The sequence below is a fragment of the Periophthalmus magnuspinnatus genome, chromosome 15, assembly GCF_009829125.3.
Source record: "Periophthalmus magnuspinnatus isolate fPerMag1 chromosome 15, fPerMag1.2.pri, whole genome shotgun sequence".
In the NCBI taxonomy this organism is placed as follows: Eukaryota; Metazoa; Chordata; class Actinopteri; order Gobiiformes; family Gobiidae; genus Periophthalmus; species Periophthalmus magnuspinnatus.
In genome coordinates, this window is record NC_047140.1 from 15,024,389 (window position 1) to 15,040,682 (window position 16,294).

The 16,294-nt window shown below is 39.1% G+C and overlaps 1 protein-coding gene across 1 annotated transcript; it reads left to right on the forward strand.

Moving 5' to 3' along the window:
* The first annotated feature begins 2,126 nt into the window (after positions 1–2,126).
* On the forward strand, positions 2,127–7,528 carry LOC117382961 (cytochrome P450 1B1). The gene is made up of 2 exons (XM_033980205.2): positions 2,127–3,329; positions 4,691–7,528. Exons 1-2 carry the CDS (start codon positions 2,275–2,277, stop codon positions 5,286–5,288), a joined length of 1,653 nt encoding a protein of 550 aa, XP_033836096.1. The 5' UTR covers positions 2,127–2,274; the 3' UTR covers positions 5,289–7,528.
* The last annotated feature ends 8,766 nt before the right edge of the window (positions 7,529–16,294 follow it).

A 16,294-nucleotide genomic window follows, 5' to 3' on the forward strand; every position in this document is an offset into this window, starting at 1 on the left:
TGCCTAATTTGACACCAGTCTCTTGCCATTTTTGTTAGTTATTCTGAATTTATTATTACCATTTATATTCTTGCTCCTTGTTATTATATTATATTGTGATATGTGACCTACTGTATCCAAATAATGTCCCTTGTCGAAATTTGTGTGTCTCTCTCTCTCTTTATCTCTATCTCTATCTAACTAACTCTCTCTCTCTAACTAAACTTATTCATTCATTCTTTTCTTCTATAAAGTTACACTTGTAATGCACTTTCCAGGCTTGTCGAGGCCTATGAAAGGGCAACACTGTAGTCATTATTCATTCACTCCACTGCAGAGGTCGTCTTGTTGGTGTAGAGCAGGGACCACTGCTTCCAGACATAGTCAGTAATCACACTCATTATAGATCATTACAATTACATTACAATTCTTAAGAAAAAGTGTACCACATTACTGAGTTATTGATGAACCATGCATAACACTTTGCCATGGGTTTGTAAAATCTAATTGTAAGGAAAGAAAAAGTAGAGCACTTATTTATTTATCAATTTGTGTGTTTATTTATTCTTTTCAATATAGAAATATGCTAGTTACTGCATCTTTTAATGAGTTCATTTGAAATTACCTGCATGTTGGCATAGACTTAAACACTCTGCCCCATAGCAAGAAGTCTTGAGTTTTATTCCCAGACAGACGCAGACCTTTCAGGGTGGAGTACAAGTTTGTGATGGAAGTATTGCGAAGTTTCATGCAACAAAAGTTTATTAGCGGTAGAAATACTTTCAAATATCTACCAATTATATGATATGATAATATTTGCATTGGCGCAGAAGGCATACCACATTCTGTTGACTTTAATGTTTCTCTGTGACATTGACCTCAGCCTCAAGTCTAAACACTATGTTACTATGGAGACCATTCACCTGTATCTCATCTGTTTTTGGCCACACCCCCTGTCCCGCCCCCTTCTCTCACACGCGATGGGCCTCAGAACAGTGGGGACACGTGCACTAAACACACTATTATACATTTTATAATACACTAAATAAACATGGAGTCGAGACCTGTTATGTAAATCAAAGACGATATTCTACATGACCTGCCCCTTATTCAGGCCCTGTCAAATGTGAAATACATTTAGTTTTTTCATATTTTGTCATAGGTATGTCTAATGTAAACCTCCAAAGCAGACAGAGTTGTGGGTCAGAGGTCGCTGTCCGCGGTGCTGAAACACAATCGAACCAGAATAAAACCCAACCTGCCCCATTGCACTCTCATGTAATATAGAATTATGAGGTTATTTATAACTTGCACCATGACAGTAAAGGCTGCTAAATAAGATCTAAATACAACTGTAAATTAGTAGTGAGTTTAAATTATATATTTATGTTTGGGTTAATAAAACAATGATGCAAATATTAAAGATTGCATTAAAATGGATGCAGTCAGGCTCTATAGTAACACAGACTTAGTAATAAAAAGTTAAAGTAGTAGTAGTAGTAGTAGTAGTAGTAGTAGTAGTAGTAGTAGTAGTAGTAGCAGTAGTAGTAGTAGCAGTAGTAGTAGTAGCAGTAGTAGCAGTAGTGGTAGTAGGCCTAGTAGTAGTAGTGTTTGTGTAAGTATACCTCACCGTACGTTGTTAGTAAGCGTCAGTGCCTGAAGTCTGAAGGAGGCAGCGCAGGTCCCGACGCACAGGAGCAGTGGCGAGACTCCGCCTAGTGGCCGGAGGGAAAAGCGCACCTCTCTCGTGCGCACTCTCTTCTCTCTCAAACAAACAGCTCCGAGAGAAGAACTGTGAACCCTTGTAATATGAGCCGAATGCAGGCGCTCGACACAGTCTACATTTATGATCAAAAGAAATAAAGCACTAAGACACACTTTCTAACATATAACAGAGGTACAAGTAAGTCTGAATCAAATGTAGCCCGTTATTATTTATTAATAAAACAATTCTGCAGATTAACAAATGAACAAATGTGCATTTGTAATTACGACAGATTATCTCTTGACACATTTGGTTTCAGTCATCCCTGTGCAGCACACACACTCACGCGCTCGGGAGTGGGAGTGCCCGTGCGCGCGCGTCAGGCTCGTGAGCGCGCGCCCTGATGCTGCTGCTGTGGAGGATAAATGTGGAGCTGCAGCAGTGCTGCCTCAAACCTCAATGGACCGAGGAGAGACCGCGCTGCTGTCGCCGCAGGACGCGTGCCGCTGGACCGGAGCCTTAAGTGCATGAGACCCTGACCCACTGCACCGCTCTTTTCTGAAGCTCAAGTGCACTCCTCTGATCTTCTGATGTGGTCCTCTCTGCACATGCCTCGCGTGTCCATCATGGACCTGTCGGCCGAAAGCATCCATCCCGCGACCCTCCGCGCACTGCTGCTCTCATGCGTCACGCTGCTGTTCACGGTGCACCTGTGGCGCTGGCTCCGGCTGCGCTCCTCACCCCCGGGTCTCTCACTCCCTGGACCCCCGCTCCCCGGGCCTCTCCCGTGGCCCATCATAGGGAACGCGGCACAGATGGGCAGTGCGCCGCATAAGTACTTTAAGCATTTGACCAAAAAATACGGAGATGTCTTCCAGATTAAGCTGGGCTCGAGGCCCGTGGTGGTTCTGAACGGAGACTCCATCAGACAAGCGCTCGTCAAACAGGGGCAGGACTTTGCGGGGAGACCAGACTTTACCTCGTTTAGGTACGTCTCTGAGGGCAACGGGGTCGCGTTCAACACGCCATCAGACTGGTGGAAGGTGCACCGAAAGATATCCCACTCCACTTTACGCATGTTTTACCAGGGCAACCCCGAGACCAAGAAAACGTTTGAGCGTCATATTTTGTCTGAGTTCGGGGAACTTCTGCAGCTCTTTGTGGAAAAGACACAAGAGAAGCTCTACTTTGTGCCCATGACTTATCTGGTGGTGTCCACGGCAAACATCATGAGCGCGCTCTGCTTCGGAAAGCGCTACTCTTATGAGGATGAGGAGTTTCGGCAGGTGGTGGGACGAAATGATCAGTTCACCAAGACAGTGGGCGCGGGCAGCATCGTGGACGTGATGCCGTGGCTGCAGTACTTTCCAAACCCCATCAAAACCATCTTCGACAACTTCAAGAGTTTGAATCTGGAGTTCTGCACCTTCATCCGCGATAAAGTGATGGAGCATCGCAAGACCATGGAAACCGGGACCATCCGGGACATGACTGACGCGTACATCGTGGCGCTGGACAATCTGCGGGACCGCTCCGGGATCACGCTGGAGAAGGACTTTGTCACGCCGACTGTGGGAGACGTGTTTGGGGCGAGTCAGGACACCCTGTCCACGGCGCTGCAGTGGATCATCCTGATCCTCATCAGGTCAGTACTTTAAATTATCCAAGTACAGCCCCGTTTATGTGGACAAGAACATGAACATATGTGGTAATGGTACAACTCCTGCGCTTTGAGCTCGTTCACATCGCAGTGCGCAGGTTGGGTTTCGTGTTGTCGTCTCCTGAGCAGCCGCGGGGAGACAGGTTAATGTGACACTACAGTACAGTAGACCCCACACCTCCCCTGCGTCAGGTTATGTAAACATTGTGCCTATTTCTCAGTCTCATTTGGCACGCGTAAAAGTGTAACTACAAGTTACTATAAAGTTATACCTTGCAACTTTTCTCAATGAATGGAGATCATATTTATTGGCTCTGCATGAATGAATTTGGTCAAGACATTTTTTCATAGTAAAAATAAATCAACAGGAGTTGCCAAGTGAAGTATGTGACCAACTGGGGGGGGGGGGGGGGGGGGGCATATAGAGAGAAAGAAATGGACAAACTGAGGGAGGGACAGAAACTGAGACAGAACAGAAACTGAGGGAGGGGGAGAGAGATGGAGAGTTGAAGGGACATATTCAGGGAGAGAGGAGAGAGAGGAGGGAATGACAGTGAGAGGGAGAAAAAGAGAACAAGAGAGTGCTTTCTCAGCATTTTCCCACAAACACTTCAGTCAGGTCTGACGATTAGAGCCACAGAGCAAACGGAGAACTACGAAACAGGCAACAGGTGTAAAAAAAAAAAAAAAAAAAAAAAAAAAGGGTTTATGAATGATTAAGGAACTATGGTCTGTTTCCAATCCAACCCAGACTCTCAGGATTGCTTATTCTTTTCTGGAAAGGTTGCCGGTTTCATCGGTTGTATGAATGTGTGTGTGAATGGGAGAGTGGTTCCTCGATGTGAAAAACTTTGAGAGTTTTGAAGGTAGAAAAACGCTATGTGACCATTTACCCTTTTACATTTGAACAGAAAGTAAACGGACTGGCTGGATTGGTTTATAGTTAGCAGAGCCATTCAAAAATAATATTATTCAAGTAGAAGTACAAAGTAGTGGTCCAAGAAATTAGTAAAAAGTAAAACAGAATTGGGAAACTACTACCCAAGTAAGAGAAACCGTAGGAGTAACTGTTAGAGTGACATCAAGTTAACGTAATTGGAAGGACAAAACATTATGACAAAAAAAAAAAAAAATCTTATCTGAGGGAGCAGTATCGACATGAAGCTTTTGTCACTTGTAGACTTACTCACAGTAGGAAGAGCTACCAAAAAATACTCAAGTAAGAGTACTGTTACTTCAATAAAAATATTACTCAAGTAGGAATAAATGTATGCTGTGAGAAAAATACAATTTCTCGAAAAACTACTCAAGTGATCATTGTTAATAACTCTCTGTTTTCTGAGCAGGTTCCCAGACATGCAGCGTCGTCTTCAGGAGGAGGTGGACAAAGTGGTTGATCGTGAGCGTTTACCTTCTCTCGAGGACCAGCCGCGTCTCCCTTACGTCATGGCGTTCATCTACGAAGTCATGCGTCTGTCCAGTTTTGTGCCCTTAACCATCCCCCACGCTACCACCACCGACACCTCCATCAACGGATACTCTGTGCCGAAGAACACCGTCGTCTTCATCAACCAATGGTCCATCAACCACGACTCCAAACTCTGGGACGACCCCGAAACCTTCAACCCGCTTAGATTTCTAACACCAGAGGGCGCCCTGAACAAAGATCTGACCAGTAGTGTGCTTATGTTCTCTCTGGGGAAGCGAAGGTGCATCGGTGAAGAGTTGTCCAAACTGCAGCTGTTTTTGTTTACCGCGCTCATCGCTCATCAGTGTAATATCAAGTCTGACCCCTCCAGGCCACCGTCCATGGACTACAGCTACGGGCTAACGCTAAAGCCGTACGCGTATCACATCGCGGTGACGCTAAGAGACGGGAGAGGAGGGGAGCAGACGGACTCGCATAAAAGTAGTGGGCATAAGGAGACCATGAAGGAAGGCTGAACAAAAACCTCCAGCTCTGAAGTTTGGAGCGCAGTTGTTAACGATGGGAGAAAGTAAATTAGCTTTTAAACTCATCCAGAAGATTTGACAAAATGACTGAACTATATTAGAAAAGTTATATTCTATACACACAAAATGTTCTCGTATTTTTTTCAATTTGAACCACAGTCCTTCTGATCGGAGGGTAGATGTTTGCCGACAGCACGAGATAAAAAGAGAGTAAAAAAATTCAACTGAAAGAGACAAAAAAGTAAGAAAAAAGTCAACATACCATTATAATAAAAGAAATTTGGCTAACAGTCCTAAATCTACACAGGCATTGGCGTAACTAGAAAACGTTATGGTTGGATCACGATTTAACTTTAGCAACGATTACCAAAACACTCAAAATTAAACCCTAAATACCTAAATACCTGACCCTAAATAAATATACTATGTAAACTTTTTCCATTTAAATATTTTATGATAAGTGGTTTTAATTAGATACCTCAAACTTTACACAATTTGCTTTGGATCAACATGAATAATTAGCTGGAAAAAAGGTTACATATACTTAAAAATGGACAACAATTCATCTTTTTACACTGAAAATGATCAGAACCAATGATCAGAATGTTCAAATACTTCACTAATTCTGCTTTTCCCCATCACTTTCAACTGTACTTCCAAACTCTGATCACGTATGAGAGGTTAATATATATTTATAAGCTCAAATCTCAGGCTAAATGTATTGTGGATTTTGTATCGAGACTTTAAAGTATTACATGACCTATACTTACATGGCCTTCGTGACTTATCGGGAGTTGAACCCACAACCTCGGCCTGTTATATCACTGGAGACAGGCCACTGGACGAATGCTGCTGTTTCACTAAACATGGACACACTTTTGCTGTGAAGTTATTGACTTGTATTTTGCTGTGTTAACGTAAAATAACCTATATTTTTTATTATCCAGGAATGAAAACGAGTGCTATTTTAATACTACAGTTTTCTACGTGCATTTTGGCATATTTAATACCTGTAGTTCATGCTGTAACGTTAACAGTTACATAAGCTTTTAGTTATCTCTCGGCCTTTTAAAATATATCACAAATAGTGGAGAGTTTGTGAATAGATACAGGTTTGGTGCTCTTGACGTCATTGAGTTAGAATGTTATTGATTTCCAAGACACATATTATTTTAGTAAGGAAATGCAAGATATTTATATTAGTTTAAAAAATATATGTATGTATGTATGACTTAGACATATCTATCTCCATGGAGACAATAAAGCAAAGTTACAGGTCAGACAGCCCCACTCAAGACATGTTTTTCAAGATATCTTTGAGTTACAGTATATAAATGCCATACACTGAACATTCTAGGTAAAGGAATAACATCTCCATGGAGACAAGCAAGAGGCAGAACTTGCACCAGAAAAAGTTACACAGTGCACCTTTAAAGTTAGAACCATGATTACACATCTATACTGTTGTTATGTCTTTGGGCAAGGCACTGTGACAAAGTAACACGATTACTTCAAAATTATGACTTTAAATGTCCATCAAAGGCTAAAACAAATAGAATTATTAAAGAAAAAGTTGTTAATAAACTTGCATGTAACTTGGGTGAAAAGACATTTTTTGAGGGTTGTCATTAGTTAGCAAGACTTGTTTTTCCAAAGAAAGAAGTGACATAATTATTGCAAAACTACTGTATGGTTTGCGTCACAACTTTTCCACCTGAAACTTACTTAGAAATTGGACAATGTGAATTCATGCATTGGTGCTTGCTTACAGTATATACAGTCCGACTTTCTATTATTTAGAACGTTCTCTTTACCTCCACCACTATTTTTGCCTTACATTTAGCATAGCATAATTTACTGTATAAAACAACAGATAATTCAACTCAGGAATATAATATGCAAGACTCATTTTGACACTGTTCAGACCAGATTACACAAACTCAAACGGTGGACTGTACAATACTCACTTTAGAACAGTGTTACGTAGCTATAGTGTTTAAGTTTTATTTGTGACATTTTTTTTCAATGTCAGACGCTGCTTCATACGGACTCTCTTTTGATGCCAGTAGCTACAATTTTTGCAAAAAAGCTACACGATTTTTACTGGAGTGAACTCTGAATTTTGAGTTATTTGGTCTTGAATTGTACAATGCTCAATGGTATTTCTGATCAGTTTAGTCCAGCTTAAAACAAGAATTAAAAGGTGCAAATGTTTTGAAAAAAAAAAAAAACTCTAAAAAAAAAAAAAAAAAAAAAAAAAAATCACCTCTCAAACTAAAGATGCACCATGTAACTTTTTCGTGTCACTATGACGTTATTGTTTTGCCTGGAATGTTGCATAATATGGCATTAAACTGATATTTCTTGCCCAAAAAATACCTGCTCTGACCTGTAACTTGGCCTGGTAGCTTGTTTCTATGGCGATAGATCAGTAATTCTATGGGATACGCCAGAGCAATCACTATAAAAGTTACACAGTGCATCTTTAAAGTCAAACTATCTGATTTCATGATATTCTGTTTGTTAATATAATGTTTTCTTACTTTGATATAGACTTGGTTACTTCTTAGCTGTCTCATATGTGGACGTCTGCTGAACATGAATTTCAGGCATTTTTGGCAACATTTTTAAAAGAAAATTCCTTTAGACTTTGGGAAATGCCAAAATAGGTGATGTAATCTATTTGCGTGCCTTTGTAAATCCCCTTAATCCAAAAATTTTAAACAAAACATAACCGGATGAATCAACCCGCTTGTTCCAATCGCCCACGTTACCCATGATGTTAGACGAACCAAACCAAAACTGTGCAGGAAAAAAAGTTGATATTACAGAATACACAGTGTTTGTTTCTCTAAGGGGATATCCCATAATGCTTTGCAAAGTGATGTCATCTATTTTAGCAATTGTGAAAAGCGCTACTAGAAAGTACAATAAATAAATAAATATATAAAACAAATGCCCAAATCTGATGTTTGCAGTTCTTTTACCACAAACTTGATGAAATTTGCCTTAAAGCTACTGTACAATGTAAAACCTGCCTCCTCTTTGCTGTGTATCGTCTAAAACCTGGAATGTCATTGATCTGTGTACAGTGTAGAGATGTTATAAGACAAATAAACTATTAACAAATAAACAAATAAACTTATTTTTACACTTAAACAGTAACTCATGTGTCGTGTCTTGTTTTTCATTCATATAAGAAAAGAATCATGGTGCATTTCAGGGTTCAGGGGTGTAATAGTTAGTTTAATGTCATACTGTGGAAAATTACAAAGAAGGCAAAGAAATCTCTGGAGACAAGCAGAAGATGGACTATATGCACCTTTAAGTGATACAGTATATTTTAATACATTGGGTCCAAAAACTTAATAACAATATAAAAAAATAATATAATAATACAAAATAAATAAATTAAAGCAGACCTATTTGACTTTTCATAGCTTCTGACCACATTATTGTTGTTTCCTTTCATTATTTCCCTTCTCTAAGTTGTATTTGGAGTGATTTGTGCACGTTTGAGGGATCTTTAATCACTTATTTTCAAGACGCCATACTGCGATCATCCCCATTTTCACCGCCACTGCTCTGAACTTACTTCGTTCACCAGTTTTATTTTCTTAGTAGTGGTGATACATGTACAATTTGGCAGCGTTGTGTACTCATTTTGGTACAAATGAAAAAAATCCACTGCTCACTAGTGTGATGTGCTTCCGGGGTGTGGTTGTGCTGACATTTATGATGACGTTCTCTCCCATGGGGCATTGCAGTTTTCTAACTCGGAAGTCAGCTGATTTGTTTCTTTTATTAAGTCGTTTTAGATGAATATTGCAATTTAAAATGTGTGAATGATAACAATGATTCACGGGTGTCATAGATTATAACTATAGAACAGACTCAGGCTTCTTCAAAATGTTTCATTACAAATTCAATCTCCTAATGAGCTGTGTGGAAGGTTCCATCCTGAAAAAATTTGAAAAATCCCATAATATTCCCATCTTTGTACCAGTACATGGAAGTGAAAATACTTCCTGTGTCTGATTTGTTGTTGATACTGATGTAGACTGCACACAAAAATGCTGATCTCCTTAGACCTTGTCAAAAGGACACACTGTCTGTGAAAAAACATCATGCTCTAAGGTTTGGCAATATTTTATCAAACACTTTAATTAGCCTTGATAAAACATGAACAAACACTTAATTTGTAATGACAAAAACGTTGTTGAGAACAGTGGTGGAATGTAACAGTAAAAGTAGTAGGCAAGGCAAGGCAAGTTTATTTGTATAGCACAATTCGTACACAAGGTAATTCAAAGTGCTTCACAGAATAAGAAAGACATTAAAATAACACAAATCAAAACATAAATAATCACCCAATCTGCAACTCTCTCACCCACTCGTTTGCCCCTTTAAAAACTCTCTCTCGCACTCTTTAAACACTGTCTTGTTCAGTTTAAGAACTTTCCCAGTACTTTACAAAAAACTTTCCTGTCACTTCTCAAATACTTTCCTGTCACTTTACTATGTCTAATAAAAGTCCATCAGTCCATGTTTCTTTTGTCATCATAAAATTACCATTAAAGGAGAAGAGTGCAGAATAAAAACCTTTCAGTCATATGCACAGATAAACAGAACCGTTTTGAGCCTGGACTTAAACATTGCAAAGTAGAGGCCTGTCTCACATCTTCAGGAAGACTGTTCCAGGTTTGAGCTGCATAAAACTGAAACGCTGATTCCCCGTGTTTAGTCCTGACTCTGGGCACCAGCAGGAGGCCGGTCCCTGAAGTCCTCAAATTGTGAGATGGTTTATATGGCACTAAAATGTCCTGGTTCTAGTCAGGACCCGAGCAGCAGTGTTCTGGATGTACTGCAGCTGTGTTAAGGCTCTTTTGGAGAGGCCAGTGAGCAGGACGTTACAGTAGTCTAACCTACTGGAGACAAATGCATGGATAAGTCTCTCTAAGTCTGGCTTTGACAGTATATCTTTGATTTTTGCAATGTTTTTTAGGTGGTAAAAAGCTGCAGATGTTATTGATTTGATGTGGCTGTTAAAGTTCAAGTCTGAGTCCATTATTACCACTAGATTTCTAGCCTGATTTGAAGGTTTTAGAGAGAGAGACTGGAGGTGACTGCTGACACTTTCTCTATGTTTCTGTGGGCCAAAGATGATGAATTCAGTCTTGTCTGAGTTTAGCAGAAGAAGGTTGTTTTGCATCCACACACTGATCTGTTGGATGCAGTGGCAGAGTGAATCCACTGGTCCATAGTCACCTGCTGCAGTGAGACATAGATCTGAGTGTCATCTGCACAGTTGTGGTAAGACACAGTAAAGTTCTGTACTTAAGTGCACATTTCAGCTATCTGTATTTTACTTAAGTAAAATTTTAAGTGGATTCTTATTTGAGAGCATGTATTTATACTTTCTGCTCCACTACGCCCTTCGAGACAACTGTTGTTGTGATTTTGGGCGTTACAAAAATAAATGAATTGAATTGAATTGAACTACATTTTTTAACTGAACTAAACAGTAAAAGTATTTCTATTATTGTTTGAGCCCTCATGAAAAGACTGAGGGATTTATTTTTAACATGTTCACAGTTCAAGCAAATATGGGAGCCTCAGATCAGGAGTCAGGACTGTCATAGTTGGAGGATTTGCCCTGTGGTGCATGTCTTGGGTTGAAACATGCAAACCCCCATCCTAAATATGACCGAAACCAAAATTTCACTGGGACTGGGATTCAATCATGGATGTCATTACGTTGCTCTGAATGCTCCTGAGTATGGCATTAAACGTATCTTTGTATCTCCATAGAGACAAACTGGTGACTCCAACCAGGATGAGCCCGGGTCAGATCTGTGGAGTGACTGTCATGCTTGGTTTGCATGTTTAGAATTTTAAAAACACCTTATGTATATTGAATAAATGGAGTGGAAGTGGTGAAAGAAGTGCTCAATTGTGTAAAAGTACAGATACTAGAGAAAAAAACAAAAACAAAACTGAAGTAAAAGTATTAAAGTACTGTACCTGTTTAAAAATGTCCTTAAAGAGTAAAGAGTAAAAGTATTTTGTGCATATTTTGAGATCTTATAAAGCTTCAAATGTAGTGATTTGTGCTGCATTTTGTATATTTTTATATTTGTGTATATTTTGTATGTTTCCTCAAACTTTAAACATGCTAAAAATAAACCTCTCAGCCGTTTCAAGTAGGTCTCATACAATAATAAAAATACTTTTCATTCCCGTTCAAAAATGTAATGTAGTAGAAAGTACAGATACCTGCTCTCAAATGTAGTGAAGTAAAAGTAGAAGTATCACAGTATTAAGGACACATAGGTTAATGTGTGTAGTTCATATTGTACTTTGTGTGACTCTCTGCTTCTCTGTTGTTCTGAATGGGGGAGACTCCGGTACAGTGACCTTTGGCCTCAGGCGGGAACAGGAAGTATCTGGGATCTCCCTGTTTTTATCTCACTCAACAGAACATCCTGCCCAGAAAGAGAGAGTGGGGCGGAGGGCAGAGAAAGGGAGGGAAGGAGAAGTATAGAAAAGCATAAGGAGAAGTATAGAGAAAGAGGAGGAAGAGAGAAAGGAGCGTGGAGAGAGTGAGAGAAAGAAAGAAAGAAAAAAGAAAGAGAGGTTGAGAGAAAAGGGAAAGAGAGGTAGACAAGCAGAGAGAGAAGAGAGTGAGGAGAGAGTGAAAGAGAGAGTTAGACAGAAGGAGCAAGGGGAAGAGTGGTAGAGAGAGAGAGAGAGAGAGAAAGGCAAAAGAGAGGTAGACAAGCAGAGAGAGAATCAGGAGAGAGCGAGAGAGAGAGAAAGCGAGGTTGCGAGAAAGGGGAAAGGGAGGTAGAGGTAGAGAAGAGAGTGAGAAGGGAGAAAAAGAAAGAGAGAATTAGACAGAAGGAGTGAGAGGTGGAGAGAGAGAGAGAAAAAGTGAGGTTGAGAGAAAGGGAAGAGAGGTAGACAAGCAGAGAGAGAGGAGAGTGAGGAGAGAGAGAAAGAGAGAGTTAGACAGAAGGAGCGAGGGGAAGAGTGGTAGAGAGAGAGAGAGAGAGAAAGGCAAAAGAGAGGTAGACAAGCAGAGAGAGACTGAGGAGAGAGCGAGAGAGAGAGAAAGCGAGGTTGCGAGAAAGGGGAAAGAGAGGCAGAGGTAGAGAAGAGAGTGAGAAGGGAGAAAGAGAAAGAGGGAATTAGACAGAAGGAGTGAGAGGTGGAGAGAGAGAGAGAGAGAGAGAAAGAAAGAAAGAAAGAAAGTGAGGTTGAGAGAAAAGGAAGAGAGGTAGACAAGCAGAGAGAGAAGAGAGCGAGGAGGGAGAAAGAGAGAAAGGCACACAACAGAAGCAGAGAGTGGGAGAAAGAGAAAAAGGGAAGTAGAGAGAAAGGGGAGAGAGGTAGATAGGCAGAAAGAGAGAGCAGAGAGTGAAAAGCCAGTCAGCAGAGGCAGAGTGGGTGAAAGAGAGAGAGAGAGGTAGAGAGAAAGGAGAGAAAGAGGCAGATAGGCAGAGAGACAGGAGAGAGAGTGAAAGAAATGGATCGATCAGTAGATAGGCAGAGAGGGAGGAGAGAGAGAGAGAAAGGGCAGAGAGTGGGAGAAAGAGAGAGAGAAAGGGAGAGTGAAGTGCGTGACAAATTCTGAAAACAAGTCCAGATGATTCTTGATACTGAGTGTGTCCTGTACTAAAAACAACTACACCTGCTGAAATACTTGAACTGTCTCAAGATTAAATGTTTTTTTCCCAAATCATAAACTTTTTGTATTTGGATTGATTCACATTGAGATTATGTGCATCAGAAAGACATGAAATGGGGACGTACCTGTGTAAATATATAGTTTTAAAAGCAGACCTACTCTGCAAAATTGACTTGTTAGATATTTTAACCATGTTACAGTCGTTTGAGCCATGTTTCTTTTATGTCAAATCCCATTTTCATCTCCACCGGTACACACCTTCTGCTCTGTACTTACTTCGTTCTCCAATTTTGATGTAAAAACGATGCAAATTATAACACAAGCACAATAGGTCTTGTTTAAGGGAAATTAAAGGCGATGTACAGCACACAGTGGACATATTTTGGCCTCAAGTGCTGCAGCTGTGCAATAAATCTGTGCTTGGGAGAGACATATTTTGCACAAATACATGGACAAAAATTGGGTCTTTAATGTCAAACGATTAGAGCCGTATTCAAACTATAGGATATTAATTTTAAGTGCCCTGCTTAACTTTTCAGATGAAGTGCCAGCTGCTTGTTTCCATGGAGATACAGCATTGTTTCCCATCCATATGTGTCCCCGTCTGTCTGCCTATACACTGTCTGCACTGTAGCCATCTCAGGTGCATATTTTCAGCTCACCTGGTATTTGAATAGTGGCTGCTGGATAATCCTGTGTGCAGATTTCTGAAGTATTGCATGAAGCTTGTGGTAAGACACGTCCTCTGTCGGAGCTTATACCTGTCAGAGGCGCTTTAGCAGATTAGCATCACGCTCTAGCCCTAATCTGCGTCAGGCTAAATGAATGCCGATAAAACAAGAGCAGATATGGCAGTGCAGATTGTGTAAGGAGGTCTGTAGATGTGAATGCTAAAGCCTGATTGTACAGATTTACTGTGGAAAAACTGATAGGAACATTGATAATTAGACTGAACGCTGTTTTTTGACCTCTTTATCGAACAGTACCAACAAGACAAGGAATTTTTGTAATGTCTTTGTGCCAGTCTCACGACAAACAGAGAGGACTGAGTGAAGAGGGATGAGAAATAATGACAAAAATTATTATATGTTTTTGGAGTATCCCGATTATTATATTCAGACAATGTTTCAATCCAACAGATGTCGTCTTTAAATAAAAGCTCTTCTGGGGACTGGTGTTGTGAATTAACCTTGGCTATAAACACTGTGATACATGCATCATATACTGAATTGTTAATCTGTTTGCTGTATCTGTCTCTTTATTTTTTTTTTAATGTCTTCAAATAACTGTTTATTTAATTTGTGTTTCGTGTGTCTTGAACTATGTGAAGTGTCTTTGCATATGTATTATTATGTATTAGTATGTATGTATGCATTATTGTTATTATTATTATTATTATTATTATTATTATTATTATTATTATTATTATTATTATTATTATTATTAAATGTATGTAGGTTTAAAGATCAGACATATGGCAATCTATACCTTTGTTTAAATCATACATTCTTTCCACTTTTATTTTTAATTTTTAGTTATTTTAGTTATGAAGTAGAAAATACAGATACCTGCTCTCAAATGTATATGTATGTATATATAATTTTAATAATCTGTTCACCTGTTCTGTATGAGCACTGTATTGATCAAGAAAATATTATGCAAAAATTTGAAAAAATAAGTTGTGTTTTTTTTTTTTTTTTTTAAAGAAAGTAGACATATTTTATAATTTAAAATAAAGTATGTGTTTTTTGCTTTATGTCTAATAGTGGTAAACTATTAGGTCACAGTTTAAAAAAAACAACAACTTTTAAATATAAATAAATCATTGTTACAGGTTTGAAGGCGTCTGCCCCAGCTCTGAGGACACAGACACAGGTTATGTTTGTAAAATCGTAAACAACCAGCTTAACATTATTTTGACACAGACTGCAAACTGATACAATGATATAGAGAACATAATTGGTCACTCACAAAAGGCTGAGCTCAAATCACCTCCTCCTCCTCAGACACTTCCAGGGCATCACGTACAGACATCAGCATCAGATAAACAACAGTCTATCTGCTCTCTACTGAGAAAAGGACACCAGGACCTAAAATGACTTACTAGCTTTGATGCTGTTAGAATTATTATGTTTTCCCCTTACACTGTTTTGTTTTAGTGGTTTCATTAGCTCTTTTGAAATGTTTTGGTGTCTTATTATTTACCTGGTCAGAGATTGTCAAGCTGCACAATGTAACTTTCAGCAGGGGACCCGTCACCATGGAGATTTGACTCACATATGAAGCGTTCAAGTGCAAAAACAGATACCTCCGTTTTGAAAAACTGCCAAAAAGTTAATTCCGAGGGATGGGATAATGTTTTGATAGCAGTGAAATAGATTTGGCTTTTGGAAAAATTACTATACTAAGAATAAACTGCAAGCCTCTGATGACTTTCTCAAATGGCACTTATCTGTTTTTGCAAATAAACTCTTCATATTGTCTGGATAAGCCAAGTTACAGACCACAAGAGATGATAGATGTATTAGCGCCCCCTAGGCTTAGAACACTATTTACTATAGAGAGAAAAAAAAAAAAAAGAAAAAGATATTATTCTATTTTTATTTATAATGCTGTTCTGTAAAAATAAATAATGAAGCAAAAATAAATAAATGCATAAAATAAATGCATACATAAAATAGACAGTGTGAATAGTGCCAGGATCACAGGCAGAGTCAATAAATAGCATCTTGTTATTTATTTATTTTTTTTATCAAAATGAAGTTCTGATTTATTGAGAAAAGTTTGACTAACAATTTGTCTAACAATTATTTCTATCAGACATGGGAATAATGCTTAAAAAACACACCTAAATATGGATCAAATTCACAATACCAATGTTTATATTTGTATTTTTTATTTTATTTTATATTGTCAGTTTATTTAGCTGAAAATTGTTGAAACTTGACTGAACATGCTATTTTGTAGGTCAAAGGATCTCAGGGGCCCAAATCTAAATCAATTATGTAACAGGGCTATTACAGGTTTAATCTAGGGCTAAACCAGGTCTATAATCTGCATCTAAAAAACATTGCAAAAAATCAAAGGTATACTGTCAAAACCAGACTTGAAGAGACTTATCCATGCATTTGTCTTCAGTGACTACTGTAACGGCCTGCTCTGGCCTCTCCAAACAAGCGTTAAAACAGCTGCAGTACATCCAGAACGCTGTTCCTCAGGTCCTGACTAGAACCAGGAAGTACGAGCACATAAGTCCTGTGCTCAGAGAATAAACTTTAAAGCAGCTCTGCTTGTGAACAAGTCTCTA

What these genes read in the sequence shown, in the direction of transcription:
- LOC117382961 (XM_033980205.2), top strand. Translation starts at nt 2,275, where the DNA reads ATGTGGTCCTCTCTGCACATGCCTCGCGTGTCCATCATGGACCTGTCG. An exon ending in ATCATCCTGATCCTCATCAG is followed by an intron (nt 3,330 to 4,690) that starts GTCAGTACTTTA and finishes TTTTCTGAGCAG; the next exon opens with GTTCCCAGACATGCAGCGTC.